This window comes from Acipenser ruthenus, chromosome 2 (genome assembly GCF_902713425.1).
Source record: "Acipenser ruthenus chromosome 2, fAciRut3.2 maternal haplotype, whole genome shotgun sequence".
NCBI classification, from domain to species: domain Eukaryota; kingdom Metazoa; phylum Chordata; class Actinopteri; order Acipenseriformes; family Acipenseridae; genus Acipenser; species Acipenser ruthenus.
This window is the reverse complement of record NC_081190.1, coordinates 103,008,173-103,026,073: the sequence shown is the minus strand read 5'-3', so window position 1 is coordinate 103,026,073 and position 17,901 is coordinate 103,008,173. Positions and strand designations below refer to the sequence as shown.

The 17,901-nt window shown below is 37.8% G+C and overlaps 1 protein-coding gene across 1 annotated transcript in view; it reads right to left on the bottom strand.

Annotated features, from left to right (window-relative positions):
* Nucleotides 1-332: 332 nt before the first annotated feature.
* The window catches only part of LOC117409448 (G protein-coupled receptor kinase 4-like), a 65,273-nt gene continuing 47,704 nt past the window's right edge, over nt 333-17,901 (bottom strand). Inside the window, exons 4-16 of the mRNA XM_034015528.3 lie at nt 16,861-16,938; nt 16,470-16,570; nt 12,331-12,423; nt 10,446-10,509; nt 9,937-10,077; nt 7,957-8,147; nt 6,191-6,228; nt 5,881-5,970; nt 5,024-5,232; nt 4,532-4,669; nt 3,236-3,373; nt 2,467-2,598; nt 333-2,026 (exon numbers count right to left, since the gene is read on the bottom strand). Of these exons, the coding sequence (XP_033871419.1) occupies nt 1,973-2,026; nt 2,467-2,598; nt 3,236-3,373; nt 4,532-4,669; nt 5,024-5,232; nt 5,881-5,970; nt 6,191-6,228; nt 7,957-8,147; nt 9,937-10,077; nt 10,446-10,509; nt 12,331-12,423; nt 16,470-16,570; nt 16,861-16,938 (1,467 nt within the window). The 3' untranslated portion in view covers nt 333-1,972. The remainder of the gene's footprint in view (nt 2,027-2,466; nt 2,599-3,235; nt 3,374-4,531; nt 4,670-5,023; nt 5,233-5,880; nt 5,971-6,190; nt 6,229-7,956; nt 8,148-9,936; nt 10,078-10,445; nt 10,510-12,330; nt 12,424-16,469; nt 16,571-16,860; nt 16,939-17,901) is intronic.

Here is a 17,901-nt window from a genome sequence, read left to right as displayed (position 1 = left end):
CCTTTAAGTTATCATACTTCTATCCTGTGCATCATGTTAGCTGATCACCACTGAAAACTGTAATTCCACAGCTGCATTCTACAGGTAACATCCAGAAAATAACTGACATGACAGTCAATACTAATGTCCTTCTATCATTTGAATATGCAACATATTATAATATTATGAAGAATTATTGGGATGTAGCAAAACATTTACAGAAAACGCAAACGTGGCTCATAATGCACAGATTGTCGCCTGTTTTCACAGCTTTAAAATATCAAAAGTACACATAATACCTGATGAATAAAAGCCTGGGACACTGAACAGCAGATTTGTGTTAGTTGGTGTTGTTTTGTTTTTTTTTCCTTCAGTTGTCTGTTTAGAAGTGCATGCACTACACAACAAAAGCACACATTCTTGGAACAAAAACACCATCAAATAAACACAAATGGATTAAAAACGCAGTAGTTTACGTTTGTCGGAAAGGCTCTAAAAATATTCTCGGATTAAAAGACAAAAAACTAGCTACTTTCTGCGACTGGAAATACCGACCAACTGCATGACAAGGTAACTTCTACGTACTGGACATCATGTGCCAAGCTAACCCTGTATCTCCCCATTACTCTATAGATTTGTAGGACACCATACCTAACTCAGCTCTCAAATACTACAGCTACGGCCAAAGGTTTTGCATCCCTCTGTAGAATTAACTCATTTTGTTTCATAAAGTCGAATGAAAGCTGCTGAATAATGTTACATTACATACCACTTTGTAGTTTTCCATATACTACGAAAAACTGACAAAATTGGAAAAATATGACATCTCGAAATCGAACATGAAATACTGTACCACTATTATGGCTTCCGCTAGATATTTGTGATATAATTTTGTAGTTTCTTTGATAACATGATGTTAAATAAAATATCTAAATTATGTTCAAATCTTTTTATATATAAAGTATGTCTCAATCCTAAAATTTAAGTTGATGCAAAACTTTTGGCAATAGCTGTAAAGGTAGCAATGTTTTCTTTTTACTATGTACATCCTACTTTAGTAGATTTGAATATCCTAAATGGGCCTTGAAACTGAAGTGAGAAATGGACCATGTTAATATGATGCAGAGACAGCGGGGCTCTGACCCACTTTCTGAGATCTATTGCTATACATTCTGGTTGGACAGCATTGGTACACGGAGTGCCCCGGTACATACGAAAATGATCAATTTTCTTACCTCTAATTATACATTATTACAGATTTCCCTTTTACTGTTAAGAAAACTTTTTTTTTTAAATATAAATATATCAACAAACAAAAACCATCTGCAGTGATACTGTGTCTATGGTTAATTAGTTTAAAATGGATTTTAAAAGGGATCTTTGTGACAGAAGTGGCTAAGAAATGTCATAATAGCTTTCAGGACTGTTTTTGTTAGTTACTCGATGCATTTTCTGATTATTATTATTATTTTCACAATTCTCTTTTTTTTTTTTTTTTAAATCTTTCCAGCAACTTCAGATGTCACCATGAATTTCTGGAGAAAATCAACTACAATTTACATGTATGGACAACTTTACAAATCTTGCCCCCAACAACGGCCCCTGATATGTCTATTCATACAGCTGTAGGTACAGAGCTCAACTTGCATGCCAATGTAAAGAAGTTATACTGTCTGAGTGGGAAATGACAAAGCTGCATTTTATTTAATGGTACCGTTACCGTGCTCCTTCTGAAAAAAAGTTTAAATACATATTTTTATATTCATTATGTATGCATTCAAGTGGTACTTATATGGCTTTTTGTACAATACAACTTTTAGTGAAAATATACATGGACATAATTCAAGTACAAATGTACAAAATCTGTAAACTCATACAGTATTTTTTTTTTTAATTATAATACACTTAATACAATTCATAAATACAGTAAAACAATCTTTTTTTTTTTTTTTTTTTTTTTTAAAGATTGCGATGTTTTGGCTGAGAGAGTGGTTTACAGTCTTGAGGGCCCCTCTTCATCATCACTGTACCCACTCTTAAAACAGACCTGGGGAATGAGAGAAGTGTTAAACATTATTTTTAGCTTGTCAAAAGAAAACGCTTATCAGGTGGGGTCCACGCTGTCTCATCCAGTAAAGGCTGATGCAGGATGAGGCGCTTGAATCCTGGTTGTGCTGAATTGCTGATCATGGCTGCACTGACATTTGCACTCTTGTTTTGTGGGTAGGGAAAATGGGTTGTGTGGGCATAGTTCATCTCATAGCACTTAAGCAACCCCTTCTGGTCAGGTGCCTCACAAATCCAGACAGTCCACCAGGGCTCAGCAGCCTAATTACATCTGTTGCTTAAGTTTAGTGGGAGAAAAGCGGTGTTTGGCTTGACAGTTTACCTGTAGGTTACAACACCGCAACAACACTCCATAATTTGTGCAAATAAGGTCCTCCCATTTGACAACGTGACATCCCATTCATCTGCACACTGGCTTACCTCTCTCCTGAAGAGTCTGTAAAAGAAGCCTCGCTTTGGCGGGGGCACAGGCTTATTTACATCAAGATCCGAACACAGTGTCCCATCTGCCCAATATACATTGATTTCTTTGAAACATTCCATCTCGATCATCTGGAAAAGAAGGAACTTTAATTCAGGGCTGTCCAACGGGATGACTTTTGAGTCACACAGTACGTGTCGCAAGGCAGGCCACAAAAAATGTTTTTGGCTGAATGAGTTTAACTTAAAACAGGCTCAGGTTTCTGAATGACACGTCTTGACAGGTAAAAAGGTACTCACCCCAGTAGTTTATAAATAAGCCGTGTCATTTCTGTACTCCTTCCTTATTACTTAACATACTGTAATATGCAAACCTACATTAGACATACAATACACAAACCTACATTAGACATACTAACTTCCTGCACAACAATGTGTCACACCTACTGTACGGTGCTTTGCAAGACTGCTACTGGAGTGCCACTGTTGACACAGTTTTGTGTGATTGCTCAGTGTTTTTGTGACAATCCTGGTTAAACTGGGACATATATTGAGGGGACTGTGCTGAAGAAGGGTCCTTCCGCCAGTCCACTCCATTACAAGGTTGGCACAAGCACAAGTGTGTAACTGTGCACACTGAATGCTGATTAACCTTAAACTTCAGCCTATTTTATGTATACATTTTATATAGCTTGCCGCATGACTGCACAGCATTTAGACTAAAAAGAGAATACATGTTACTCATTTCTATGTTTTCAGGATGCATTACCTCATTCTGCCAGGGGATGGAGACACTGCCTGTAACAAATTTGTGATAGAAATCGTCATCTGTGGGGTCCAAGTTTACCCCCTTGACTGTGGAGAACTGCTCAATATCCAAGACGTCTTTGCAGTACACTGCTCGAGGCTGTGGCAGAAAGGAAAGCTCTTTAGAAAGCACGGTTTTAAAACAGTCAATTATCTGCAATGATCTCCATGCATGGTCTAGGGCAGCAGTTCTCAAACTGAGGGTTGGGACCCCGTAGGGAGTCGTACAAAGGTTTCAAGAGGACAGCGAAACAGCCACATCACAAGCAGACCAACCATGCAGAACAGCTACAGTGCACTGAAATAATCCAAACCTCTGTTTATATATATATATATATATATATATATATATATATATATATATATATATATATATATATATATATATATATATATATATATATATATATATTAGGCAAGGGACAAATACAGTGGTTCCGAATAATTTTCCTTTAAGGCCTCACTGAACCGGTTAAACTTTTAAATCACACAATTAGGTTGTGCTGTGTGTATATTCTCCAAAGTGCTTTCAATTAAAAACAAATTGTCGCCTTTTAATCTGTAGACAGGTGAGTTTTGCATGGCTGATGCAGATCCACATTATAAACACATAAGCATAACAATAGTGTGTAACGTCTTCATGTAGGGTTTAAAAAAAAAAGAAACAGAACCAACATTTCATTTGAACATGGTGATGCTCTTAAATTATGTCATTAGGTTCTGCAGAGCTTTCGATTCAAAAGAGAATTTAATTGTCAGCTTTTACTGGCCAGTTATCATCATGTATGTTTAAAACTTTTAAACCTCAACATCAATAGATTGAAGAATTGTAACAAGAGGGATTTTGTAATCCTCTTTAAAGATAGCACATTGAATATTTATGTCTAAGGGTGTGGTGATACTCACAATTGCCTTTAAGAAGTATTTAAAGGCAGTTAGGAGTATGACTACACCGACACTTTACCGCCTCGATACAGCAGTTCACTTCCAACCGGCTTTTAAACCAATCAATCCCATTGGCTGGTACTCATCTGTAAAGGTGAGGGAAGGACAGCTTTTCTTGTTTTGAAATCAACACATTAATGAATGGATTTATTTCTAGTACTGCATTACAAGGAAGGCACAAGCTTCCTTCTACCTAAGCAGAATCTGGAGACCCAGTTCTAGAGTATCCCACAATTCCTGCTCAAAACTAACCTGTGACCCTGTCAATGTTAGTTTCGGATCACAATATGAAGACATGCTGTTCTGTACTCACGTCAGGAGTGAAGGGAGGATCCAGCATGTTAGCTTCCAGCCTCTTGAAGTGGATGCTTTTGAATATCGGGTGCTGCTTCACCTCTGCGGCTCCTTGTCCTTGACAGCCCAATCGTAATTTGGGATCTTTATTCAATAACTGTGCACGTAAAGAAAGAAAAAGAAAGAAAGAAAGAAAGAAAGAAAGAAAGGAAAGAAAGATACAACAATGGAGACCCATTACTTAAATGATTTGAACAGGTAAATATTTCGATTTGGGTAGAATGTTTTCATTTCAGAGCTTGGATTCTTAATCACTTTGCTTCCACTGATGTGTGACATTTTCACTAAAATATAGATTTCTTTCAAAACTACACCTTCGCTAACAGAGTGAATGGATGTGTACAGTGGGGACAATCACTTTAAGTGACATTAGCTGTACAAATAATACCAATTAAAAAAATGTAATATAATACAATAAAAAAACACAACAGAACCACAAAGACACACCCACCATTCGGCAGATGGACTTGGCCTCCTCAGAGAACTTGTCCGAGTATTCCTCCTGGTCCTCACGCACTCGCCGGTCCACCTCTTCCCGCTTTACCCTCTCCTTGCGCCGCCGGAAAGGGGACTGGCCTTGGATCATCTCGAACACCAGGCAGCCCAGCCCCCACCAGTCTGAGCTGAACGTGTAGCTCTCATTCAGGATCACCTCTGGGGCTGCCAGGGCCAGAACAGGGCATGACAATCAGTCTTTGAGCAGCCTACTCTTTAACCAGCTGACTGACTGCCGGTGTAAACAGATCTTAGTGCTCTACTTTACATTTAAGACAAGGAATGTTGGCATGTGTCCAGGGGTTGTGTACAATGCAGTTCTGAAATCATTCTATTACAAAAAATAGACCATTCTGGGCCTGAACCTCCCATTTGAAACTATTGACATGTTTTGTTAATATTGTCAATCAATCTGACATATATTTTATTGATCTCAACAGTGGTGGATCCGAGTTAGAAAGGCGTTAGTATTTCGATCGGCCACAGTTTAGATACTTAAAATAGACTTCATGTCTTTATTTAAACAACACCTGGGTTACAGTCTTGCCAAGGCTCCTAAAACGTTCTTTAAACCGGGAAGGCCATGATTGTGGATTCATAGCACATAACACGATGTGACAGGATCTCGCAAACAACAACAAATATTGATTCATTAACACATCAATAAATCAATAATAAAATTGATCCACAGTGGCTCTGCTGTTTTCACAAATGTGTCCTTTTCTAAAACCCTTTATTAAAATGGGTCACAAGTTTACCTATAAACACTTCCTATACCAGCAGAGTCAGACAGGTTTTAAGCCAAATACATACCCATGTATCCGACAGTCCCAACCCTCCCTCGTATCACCTCTCCCTCAGGGATCTGGACTGCTAGGCCAAGGTCTGAAATGCGGATATGACCTGTTGAGAGAAACTTGGATTTAAAAGGAATTCAGTTCACTCATCACAGTGCTTATAAGAAGGGTCAAGTCAAAAGCTCATGTACATTTGTAATACTCTGAGAAATCAGTAGATACACTAGACACTGACGTGCTTTCCAAGCAAGGGAGTAATTCCTATGACGTTAAGTAGTGACACAGACAGGCAGACATAATAGGCAGGAGTTATTATGTTAACTTACCACGGTCATCTAAAAGAATGTTCTCTGGTTTCAAATCTCTGAAAACAAAAACAAAACAAACAAAAAAATGTGTTACAACACAAGGCCCTCAACCTCAGACCAAACCTCCGGCTGAACTTGGGAAGGAAGTGTCATTTACTCTTGCCACAGAAGTAATATATTTTGTATACTACAGTGAAAAACAACAGTCTTGAACTACATGCAAGGGCTTCCCCCTCTTCATTGTAGTCCTATTTTTAACCATTGTAACAGCACCGGTGAAAAGCGCACTAGTTATACTGAGGACGCAGACACTGAACACGTTTCCTCTTCTGGGGCCAAAGAAAGATACCTTTGCATTAAAGGCTGTGTAAAGTATCATGGTCAAGTGGCTATTACAGGTGGCAGGAAGCAGTCAGCCTGAAATAAGCCTGTATTTAACACAGACATTCTACATCAAGTACACAGCTAAATCACTCCAGCCTCACTGGAGTCTCAAATCTAGTGCCCCTAAAATGAGCTCTACACAGGTACATATATACCCCCCCCCCCCCCCTTATCACTAGACCCTCCCCAGGACTAATCCACTACACCTTAATTAAAGTATAGGTTTTATAAATGTTACAGTAACTGCATTTAACTGATTCACACGTATTACAATGTCAGGGTCATTTCCCTTGATTTAAACATTACATACCCACTCACCAGTTAAGCATACTATAGTTAAAAACCCAGCCAAAGGATATACCCCGCCCCCCCCCCCCCCAGATTAACTATTATTAAACTTTAGCAACTTGCTTGGAACACATAGTATCCTTGTAAATCATATATGCACCTATTCATTACCAAACACAGGAATGTATCTTTTCATAGCAATTTATTATTACAAACAACCAGTATTAATCACAAAACAACCAGTATTAAAGTCTTTAGGATAATGTCTTTCTGTTATACAATGCTGTACGATCGTAGTGATGGAGTGAGTTTCTCTTTTGTTTTCACTCCGTCACAGACTGCTACACACCAGACGTGATGTCACGAGTGTGCAGTGAGGCGGCAAAATAAATAGAACCTATACTTTTGATGAGTATCTTTCACACCCCAGGCGACACGAAATACATGGTTTTGAATCCTATTTTTTGCGATTTCTTAATGCAACAACTAGGGAACTGAGCAGAGAACAGTTTCCACCAGGCTGAAGCAGTATCCCAAATGACCTTTTTCAGTCGTCTTTTTCCAATTTGAAAAGCCTTTCGTACAAAACGTTTCCTTTGCACCAAGTAGTTGAATGGTCAACAGTGATAGGCCTACTAGCATTAATTCCAACAAAAGTCTCACTATTTAAATAGGTAGCTACATATAAACTACTCTATTTAGAAACAATCATTATACCACTTTGAGAGTAAAGTTTGAGAACATTATTAGTACTGCCAAGAAAAACAAACATACTAAATCACAATCAAGGTAAATACAGCTATTACAAAATCGATAAACTAGACCTCCTCCCATGAAATAAACTAGGCCCCCTCCCATGAAATAAACCTAGACCCCCTCCCATGAAATAAACAGACTAATTCTGAAAAACAGAACACTGCATTCCTGCCTATAGCTGGATTTAACGTGTAGTCTTTACAGTTTAAAAGCCACAAGAACAACCTTAAAATTGCTCTAAATAATCATAATAACAACAACAACAACAACAACAACAACAACATAGTGTAGGTATTTTCATCGGTCAGCTAATGCACCACACTCAATCTCTCACAAGACAATGAAGTGTGCACTACCTGTACACAATCCGCTCTCTGTGTAAATCCTCCAGGCCACAGCAGATCTCTGCAGCGTAGAAAATGGCCCTCTCCTCATCAAAGCCAGGGTTTCCCATGTTGTAGATGTGGAATTTCAAGTCCCCACCATTCATTATGGTTAATACTAAACAAAGTGCATCCTTGGTTTCATAGGCATAGGCTAAATTAACCTGGACAAAAAATGGGAACAAAGTTAGAGTCCTAATAGTGTTCCTGAATGCAAAAAAAAGGAATTTTTGTTTGTTCATTATTTAACAGAAACAAAGCGTCCCATGTTGCACATTGTAATGAGATGTTTTGATTATATAAAAGGACAAACTGTTTACATACACATGGGACCGTTTTGTTCTTTTTGTACCAGTACAAAGTTTGCTTCCATTTTTGTATGATAAAAGTAGCTTGGGTTTGGGTAGCAGCGGTTCAGTTAGTGTGGAGTTACTTCTTACTGGTTTAATAATATTTACATTGTTCTTCCCTTTGCACTTGTGATACAGAACAAATAACAGATCCATGGTCTCTATATAGGTAAAGGTCATTGTTTAAATAACTTTTCAAATCCCTACAAACGGCTTTGACAAACTACAGCAAAACGGTTCATTTACATTGCATGATATAGAATATGACTACAGATTATATTGCATCGTGCAATGGGAGTGACAGCGTTCAATGAATTTGACTTGTGTAACAATAATGAACACACTACATACAAGCTTTGGTCTCCTAGCTGGAAACCAACATATACAGGTACATTAAAAATAGGGAGGTTGAGGTCAGTCACATTTTGCCCAGTGAGTTTCTATAACTGTGCAAATGTGAAGTCTGCATCTCAAATGGACTCAAAGATGTAGAATAGGGGCAGCAGTGTGGAGTAGTGGTTAGCGCTCTGGACTCTTGACCGGAGGGTCATGGGTTCAATCCCAGGTGGGGGACATTGCTGCTGTACCCTTGAGCAAGATACTTTACCTAGATTGCTCCAGTAAAAACCCAACTGTATAAATGGCTAACTGTATGTAAAAATAATGTGTAAAAAATAATATAATTGTATGTAAAAATAATGTGATATCTTGTAACAAGTGTAAGTCGCCCTGGATAAGGGCATCTGCTAAGAAATAAATAAATAAAAATAATAATAATAATAATAATAATAATAATATGTGCAAAAGTCTTTAATAAAACTATGTTTAACATTTTATTAATTTAAAATCAGACAATATTTTATACTAGCAGGCCACAGTTTCAGGTGAAACTCAAAAGTAAAAACTAGAACTGGTTAAACTGCAATTATGACCACAGTTCAATTAACCTGAGCGCACTAGTTTTGCTCATTTCTGATGTTTCATTTCTGTAGGACTCATAGCCGTAAAATAACTTGCATAATCTGAAAAGCAAATAGTCTACCACCATTGGTTGTTTTTGCTGACTAAATATTTAGAAAACAAATAAGAAAAAGGAGTGCTGCCAAGTAGTTCCAGCTCAAGGGAACCAAACTCTGGGGAGGAGTTTCCTTCCTCTGCAGCTGATCGTACATATGATACTGTAGGCAGGATAGTAGATCGGACACCCTTTGGTAGAGGGACAATTGAAGGCAGGTGCTTCCAAATCCAGGGCTGCATTTTTGCTATTTCAGAATGAACACAGTCTCAAAAGTGATCACTGACTTTCTGGAAAATAGACGTAGCTGCAGATTTCCACCCCCTATTTCCCTGAAGTAATTTGAATGGCAAAGTAGTATGGGTACTTTTGGCTGCCCATGGTGGCCCACAACTCTACAGGCAGTAATTTTAGGCACATGTCCTATGGCAAAGGACATAGGACCTACACTATGGATTAGTGTATCACTGATACAATTAAAATCATGCCCCTTGTGCCCCCAATGACGAAAATACTTTAGGCCAAAACTTACAACGTGTTATGTTCTAAGTGTCTGTGAAAATGTTAAATAAAAAAGGGGATACTTACCACAAAGCTACTGTTAACTTTTTCTAAAATTCGTTTTTCATTTAATGCCATTGCTTCACCTTTTCTCTTCTTTACTCTTTTCTTTTCAAGCTTTTTACAGGCGTACATCTTACCGGTAGCACGGACTTGGCAGGCACAAACCTGAGAGAGAAATGGCATGACAAACACTCAACAAGTGAACTCACACTACATGTGACTATGGATTGCTTTCTGAAGTATGGAAGACTTCTGACTCACAGGGGAAGATGACAGCTGCAGAGGACTGCAGCTATCCTCACATCAATCAATATGCATACTATTCCAAACTTTGAATGCAGGTACTGTACACTTCTGAAAACAGTTGGTAAACAATTTTAAAACCAACTTGTTAGATGAAAGGGAGAAGTATTTTGAATTGGAATACAAGATGAAAAAGGTAAGTATGATGGAAAAATAAAATTAGATAAAATATGACTGCTGGTTTTCTTAAAATAACTAGAGGTAATGAAGGTCATTGATACCACACTCACCTCTCCAAATCCACCCTTTCCCAGTACCCTGTAATGCCTGAAGGTATTTTTGGTTACAGGTTGCCTAAAAGATTTTAAAAAAAGCAGCAAGAACAGTTATTCCTCCATACAATACCTGGTAACTCAGTATAAATGCAACATGGAATTCTTGATACTGGCAGATTACTGCAGAACCTCTCATATCCCATCCTGCAAGACACGACACCCTCTGATGGACCGATAACCAATTGACCTCTGCCATGTGTCATTTACAAAGGCTGCTCCCAACTGAACAGTACTGATGTAAACTGATCAATGCACATTTTATTATGGGTAAAAAAGGGTAAATTCAACTCTCAGCAAAACAGAATGGATTCAACTGCAGATAAAACAAAGACAGTGGGTTTGAAAATTCACGTAACTGCCCAGTTTAACCATGTTAAATAAAACAAGGGTTTAATATAATGAAGTATTACTTTGGCATAGACAAAGAAAGCACGAGAAGATCCATTTTTAGAATGAAAATGGCCAAATGCTATATTACAGTGTTTTTGTTTTGCAATAATTGTAGCCAATTTTCTTTGTATAGTATACATATGGTACTGTACTTTGGTGTTTTAGACACACTGGTGTACCTGACATTGCTAATTTATAATGTCCAAAGGTTAATAACGCAACGACAATGTAGTTTAATGACTTCCGAGATCGGATATTTTTACATATCCGAAGGACCCCTGGAACCAATTCAATCGGATATGACAGAAATAATGTAGCAAAAAACATTCTATGTCTCTACATAGCTAATGGGCCATTTGACAAAACAAAACAAACAAAATCACATGTTAATTTCTTTGTGATATGCATGATATTTTTTTAATAAATTTTGTATCAGCAGTGGAAAATTCAACTTGAGGGATATTGTACCATGAACTTGCTTCCCACCCTAACTTACTTCCTAACCTCCTATGCTAGTGCTTGCATCATACGCTGGTAAGTTTGGACTGGTGCGTTATCCTTGAAAATACAGAACGGTATCTTGATACATTTTCACACACATGCGTATAGGTATTTATATAAATACAGCTATTTTGAACAGCAATAAAGATAAGATTGTGTAAACACACAGGTTGCTGGCACTTATGTTCTTAAGCATATGCAGCCATAAGAATATGCTATGTCCCTTATAACAGTTTAACACAGTATTTTTGCAGTTTTTCCATGGGTATACTATACATTTACCACAGTTTACTACATTTAATAACATGCTTTACCATACCTCGTTATTCTTTACACTGTTTACCTGTGTTTTACCAGGCTTCTACTATGCTTTATTACACTTGCTTTTACTATGGGGCACTTTTATAAGGGGTTCCTTAAAGTTTGCTTCATGATACCTGCATCCTCAAAATCTAAATAAAATGTTCTTAGTCTTACTGTCCCTTGTATATTTTTATGATGGTTACAATCATCTTCAGTGAATCTTATTGAAATTAATCAAACATATCTTTTTTTTTTTCTTCGTTTTATTGGTCTGTGTTTAAGTGCATTCAGGAACAGCTCTTCATAGACTGTCGGCTATGTCCGCCCACGTGTCTCTTTCTATTAGGACAGCCAGTGCCAGCACCATCTTAATCACTGCTGTACATTGCCAGCAAAGAAAATGAACCAGACTCTTGAACTGAAGAGCAGCTCCTGAACAGTGGTGGGGTCAATTCTCTTTTTTCAATTCCCGTTACATTTCCAATTCCCAATTTCAATTCCAATTCCCTTTTCATCATTTCTAATTCCAAGTCCTTGAAAATAATTAGTTTGAAGGAATTGTAATTGATTAAAAAGGGAATGAAAATTGCACTTGCTACTTGCTCTTTAACTCAATAGGTTCAAAATTGTCTATTCCCAGACTTACCTTTCTAACCATTTCCACTGTAAGAAGCGTGAAAAATACATGCTTTCTTGGTACTGTGAAAACGGCACTCTGCTGAGATATTCATGAACAATTCTGAAAAAAAAAAAAAGACAGAAAAAAATAAAAAGTGCAAAGTTGTTACTGCCAGATACTTGTTGGCAAATCCAAACACTGCTGGGGAGGAAAGCTATTGTGTGAGTGAACTTGGGACTGCCTGAACTCAGTTTACCAAATGTCAGGGGGGGAGCTGGATAAAGGCTGGAGACCCATTGCTTGAGTTGGATGAAAAATGTAGCTTAGGAGAAGCAAATGGTTACGCAACTAGTTTTTTTATTGATAAAAGGACAGTAGAGTCACACTCTTTCATACCAGCAGGAATGAATCTAGTGGAATTCTGGCTATTGACCATTTCGATTTAAAAATAATTCCTTTGCAGTCTTATTATTTCCCCAGTGTTCTAAAAACAACCCAATAATAGACTGAAATAACAGTTTTATAGCCAGAGGAAATAGTGGTTATTTTACATAATATTATTATTATTAGTATTATTAATAATACTAATATTTGTTCTTCATACTAGCAGTGTATCTGGCAAGAAACTGTTTTCCATTGTCTATTAATTATTATCTAGGCCTAGATTTGGTTAGTTCCTTAAAATACAGACTAACAGTATGAAGTGTATCTGGATAAACAATATATACATAAACATTGCTATGGTAAGTATTTTCATTTTTATTGGTGGTAGGAACCTACAGCAATTGTGTATTTCAGTTATCCTGCAGCAAATGAGTCATTTATGCGAGGATTCATGTCGCTGCCAATTTTAGAAGAGCGTGATGTCAAGATCATGAGAAGTTCAGGGTGTGAACGGGCCCATTCCACCACCCTTCTGCAGGACAAACTTTACTGCCTTTGTGAACGTCATGCCAGTTGGCCTTTTGACCTCAAAACAAAACAACAATTTGCCATGGAAACTCGTGGTTCCCAAAAGAGACTGACAGACCAAGATGGGCTAGGACTCTAGGCAGACACTCATAAAAGCTGAATAGTAAAAAAATTGGACCAAAGCCTTCCGCAGCGAGGCACATTCCTAGTTAGAATAGGGATACAGTACAGTTAAAAGACTTAAGCTAAAAATAGGTAGTTTGCTAGAATGGTTAAAGCAAGGGTCGAAGAGGCTAAGGATCCTGGGTTCAAATCCCAATTTAGCTACTGACACTGCATGGCCTCCTCAGTCTAAGCTGTTTGTTCAAAACCAAGCTATAACATAATAAATAAATAAAAATCTACAAAGCCTGTTACACCAACTTCTGCCATTGTGCAGTATTAGAAAGAAATGATTCCTGATGCAAGGGACAGAGACAATGGACTACAAATAACACATGCTGACAAGTCCAAATTAATTGCAGAGAACTTAGTGTGACCAACATCTTGGACTTGAGCCCATTCTTCTGGCTAAAAACTGTTAACAATAGAATATATTTAACAGAAAGGGCACACTCTGCTCTGGTACACAGCTTTGTAAGGTAAGGTAAAAATACACACTATGAAAGGAAAAGAGCAAAACCAGATGTTCGGCCTGACAGGATGTGTACGGTACCTGTTCACAGCAACACTTCTTACAGTATACTTTTTTCCTCGCAGGCATTTAAAATCACACAAACACAACAATAGTTTGTTTTTTTTGCTAAACAACTAAGTCTCAAAATATGAATTTTAAATAAGCTAGCTGGCCAAAATAGACATTTAACAAAGGGTGTGGCATTTCCGTTTAATTCCTGGAACTGTTCTGAATGCAGCTATTAAATACAACATTTGGGCCATTTGTCTTTACCATTTAGCAAATGAGTCCCATCAAAAAGGGCAAGTAGCAAATGTAATTGATGTTATTATTGCTACCTGTTCTTTTTATGATGATTACAAGTGCTTCTAAGTTATCTCTTTCTCCAGCACTGAACTAACCATATGTTCTCTCTATCAGAATGAGGTGAAGCTCATGGTCAGCGACACATTTTGCCACTGTTTTAGGACTTTACATGGATGAGATGCATCTCAAATGCTTTTCTGAGATATGGCCAGAGGTTAGTATTATTAACAAATGTTGCCGGAAATAGGTTTATTTCTCTTGGAAGATGTTTAAATTTGACAGAATCAAAAGGATACAGCTTTCAATTTAATACAAAAGTCTTGGGAAATCAAAAAAAAAAAAAATTACATAAAAGCAAATATGAAGTCTACATCTGAAATGGTTTCTTTAAAAATAAATTAGACATCACTTTGTTCCTTGCCTTTTAGGGATATAGAATTGATTATTTCTATATATGTTTATGTAAATCCAACTCTCTCAATTTTTTATAAATGATACTGGACCACTCCACTTAGTTCAGGTTGCCGGAAAACTCAATATGCATGTGATAATAATAATAATAATAATAATAATAATAATAATAATAATAATAATAATTTATTATTATTATTATTTTTTTATATTATATATATATATATATATATATATATATATATATATATATATATATATATATATAAGTCATTTAAGCAACATGTGCCATTTTAAACAACAATTGCTTTTTAAAATTAAGCAAGGAATGAGAGCGGAAAGATTCAGGGCAGAGAGTCAGAGACACTTTTCCACACAGAGTGGTGGCTGTATGGAACAGGCTGACATGCCATGTTGGTACTGCTGACTTATTGAGAACCCTCAAGAGCCGTCTGGATGCGGTACTGGGACCAAATAGCAAATTAGAAACAGGACGAGCTTCAGCGGGCCACATGACCTCCTGCTATTTGTTACTTTTGTTATATTCTAGAGTGAGAGTGCTGGGCAATATTTGTAAGCGCGTACAAGAAAAATAAACACAGTAGCAGAAACTTTTAACCACAGCAGAGTTCAGACAAACAAATCCCAAAGTTGTACAACATCTGGAAGGGATTTTACTGTATTAGTGCTTCAGTTACTCTTAGCTTTAAAACTAAAAAGCAACCTACCATCCCAATATATGTAATCTGTTATACCCTAAACAATATCACAATTTATTGTCTTTTAAAATAAAAAATAAAGGCTGAAGCTGTTACACTGTCAACTGAAATTGTTTCAATATTCAAATAAAAACAGCCAGACAATTCTTTAAAAGGTCTCTGACCTTCCAACATCATTGTTTTTTTTTATTATTTAACTTCATCAAATCAATTTTTTGCTTAGCAGGTAGGCTGGGTGTCCAAAGTCAGCAAACTGGTGGCATACAACCTATTCACACACTGTTGCCTGAATCCACTCTCATTTTTTCTCAGTGTGGAATAAAAACATGAACCTTGATCTTTCTGCAGGCTTTTGGTTGCCTTGCAATGATCTCTCCTGCTCCCTTCAGGTCAAAAACAACTAAACCATTGACCAATTACGCTCTCGTGGAAAAAAACAGTAGGGGCTAAAAGGTCATTTCAATTCTGTTTCGTTTTTACATAGCACCACAATTGAAGCCACCAGTGCAAAGTACATGTCATCTTGAGTTGTCAAATTCTTGCAAATTCTTGAAGTTTCACAAATGAAGGTACCAAACTCCTCTGAGGAGTGTATAAAGGTACCAGAACAAGGACTGGTGTAATGACCCTATAGACAGGACTCTGTCCCTTTAAGAGTGTTGATAAGATTGGGTACCCTGCCTCTCTGATTATAATGGAATACATGATATCGGCCTTCATAATGTGGGAGAGCGAGTGTGATGAGAGCTGGAATGTTTTGGAAAAACACACTTTTTCCAAGAGGGGAGTGGAGTTTATTCACAGCTGGCTGTTCAGGGTGCAAGCTCCAGGAAAAAATGGAAAATTGGTTGGGAAATCTCAGTGCTTCTTGTCATGAATGAGGAATGCTGTAACCTTCTCAGATATTAAAACCCCAAAACACAAGTTAAAGTTCTAATTACAGGGCACACAGGCGGTCACATCAAGCTACACAAGCTCAGGACGCATCATAAGGAGAATTACTAGAGGGAGAGACTGAGGCTGCATTTAAAACGTTTCTCCTGCCAATAAAACTCCAGTGTAACTGTTTAATCACTATTAAATATTTGGAATGTACCTGACTTCATCTGTGTTTAGTAGCATATATGAGGTTATATACATACTTGGTGCACTCTTTAAAGAGCTCTTTGCAGGGAGCCTGCTCCAGCTTCTCTCTGCATTCTCGTACTACTTCCTGAGGTATTTCTGGTAAATGGGCTGCCGACTAAAACACAGAGACAGAGATACATTACACTTTCACTGATTTTTCAGAAGTGTATGAACAGCAAAACAAAAGGAAACTTGATCACAAGTTGCGGATCTCAAGTGAGTATTTGAGTATGTCATAAAAATGTAAAAGAGGAGTAAAAAAAAGAAAAAAAACGAAGAAAATTTAATTGGTAGCTACTGTTTAATAAAACGTATTAGCTACGACAACTACTGTAAACAAATATAGCGGGAGCAGTGAAAACAGTAGGATTTCAATAACTTAAATAAATAAATAAATAAGCTCACCCCATTATTGAAGTATGTGTCTAAAACCTTCAACCCGCAGTCTCTGCGCTTCTCGTCTGGTGCCACTTCATACTCCGCCTGCCGAGGACAGAAACCTCATGTTAGCATCTCCACACAAAATACCCACAGCGCTTTGCTAATGGACATCCAACCGAATCAATAGCAAACTGACCATTAAGAGCGGTTTTAATGCTTCTGAGAAATAAATGCACAAGGTTCATTAAAAGGCAGGAATGTTTGTAAATCTTTCAGAGTATCATTTATAAAATACTATTCTTCTTAGAAAATCCTTAGGCTGATATAACACTGGTTGTTTTTCATACCTTCCTACCTACATACAGCGGCCTGTTAGGCATGAAGACCGAGGATGCTAAGAATCACTGGGTTCTGATTTTAGGCTATCACAGAACACTAACCCTGGCCACGTACAACTGCAGATCTCTTCCAGGTGAAACAAGACTTCAAGGAGTTGGAAGAAAGACAAAAGGACTACTAAAAGAGTGGTCATCTTCTCTTCTACCGAGACGAACAAGAGGCATTGGATTCACTGTCCACAAGAGAATCAAGAATAACGTAGTAGAGATTGACAGTGCGTCAGAGAGGTCCGCAAGACTGACCGTGAAAGTTTCAAGGAAGTATGAACTTCAGGTCATCCAAGTATATTTGCCAACAACAAGCTATTCGGAAGAAGAAGTCAAAGATTTTTATGAAGTACATGATGGGAAGAGCCACTATAAAGTTCATCATCGGTGACTTAAGCGCCAAAATAGGAGCCCAGCAAGAAGACGAGAATTCGGTTAGCAGGCCAGGGTGTCCTCAGCTCACCGCACACCAGTGACCGCTGTAGACTGGCTTGGCGCCTGCAGGCTTGCCTGTAAGCTGCCCAGAGCTGCGTTGTCCTCCGACGCTGTAGCTCTGGGTTGGCTGCATGGCCGGCCTGCAGAGTGAAAAGAAGCGGTCGGCGGACAGCGTGTGTTCTTCTTTGCCGCTCCCGAGTCAACGCAGAAGTGGAAGCGGTGAGCTGAGCCTAAAAAATACAAT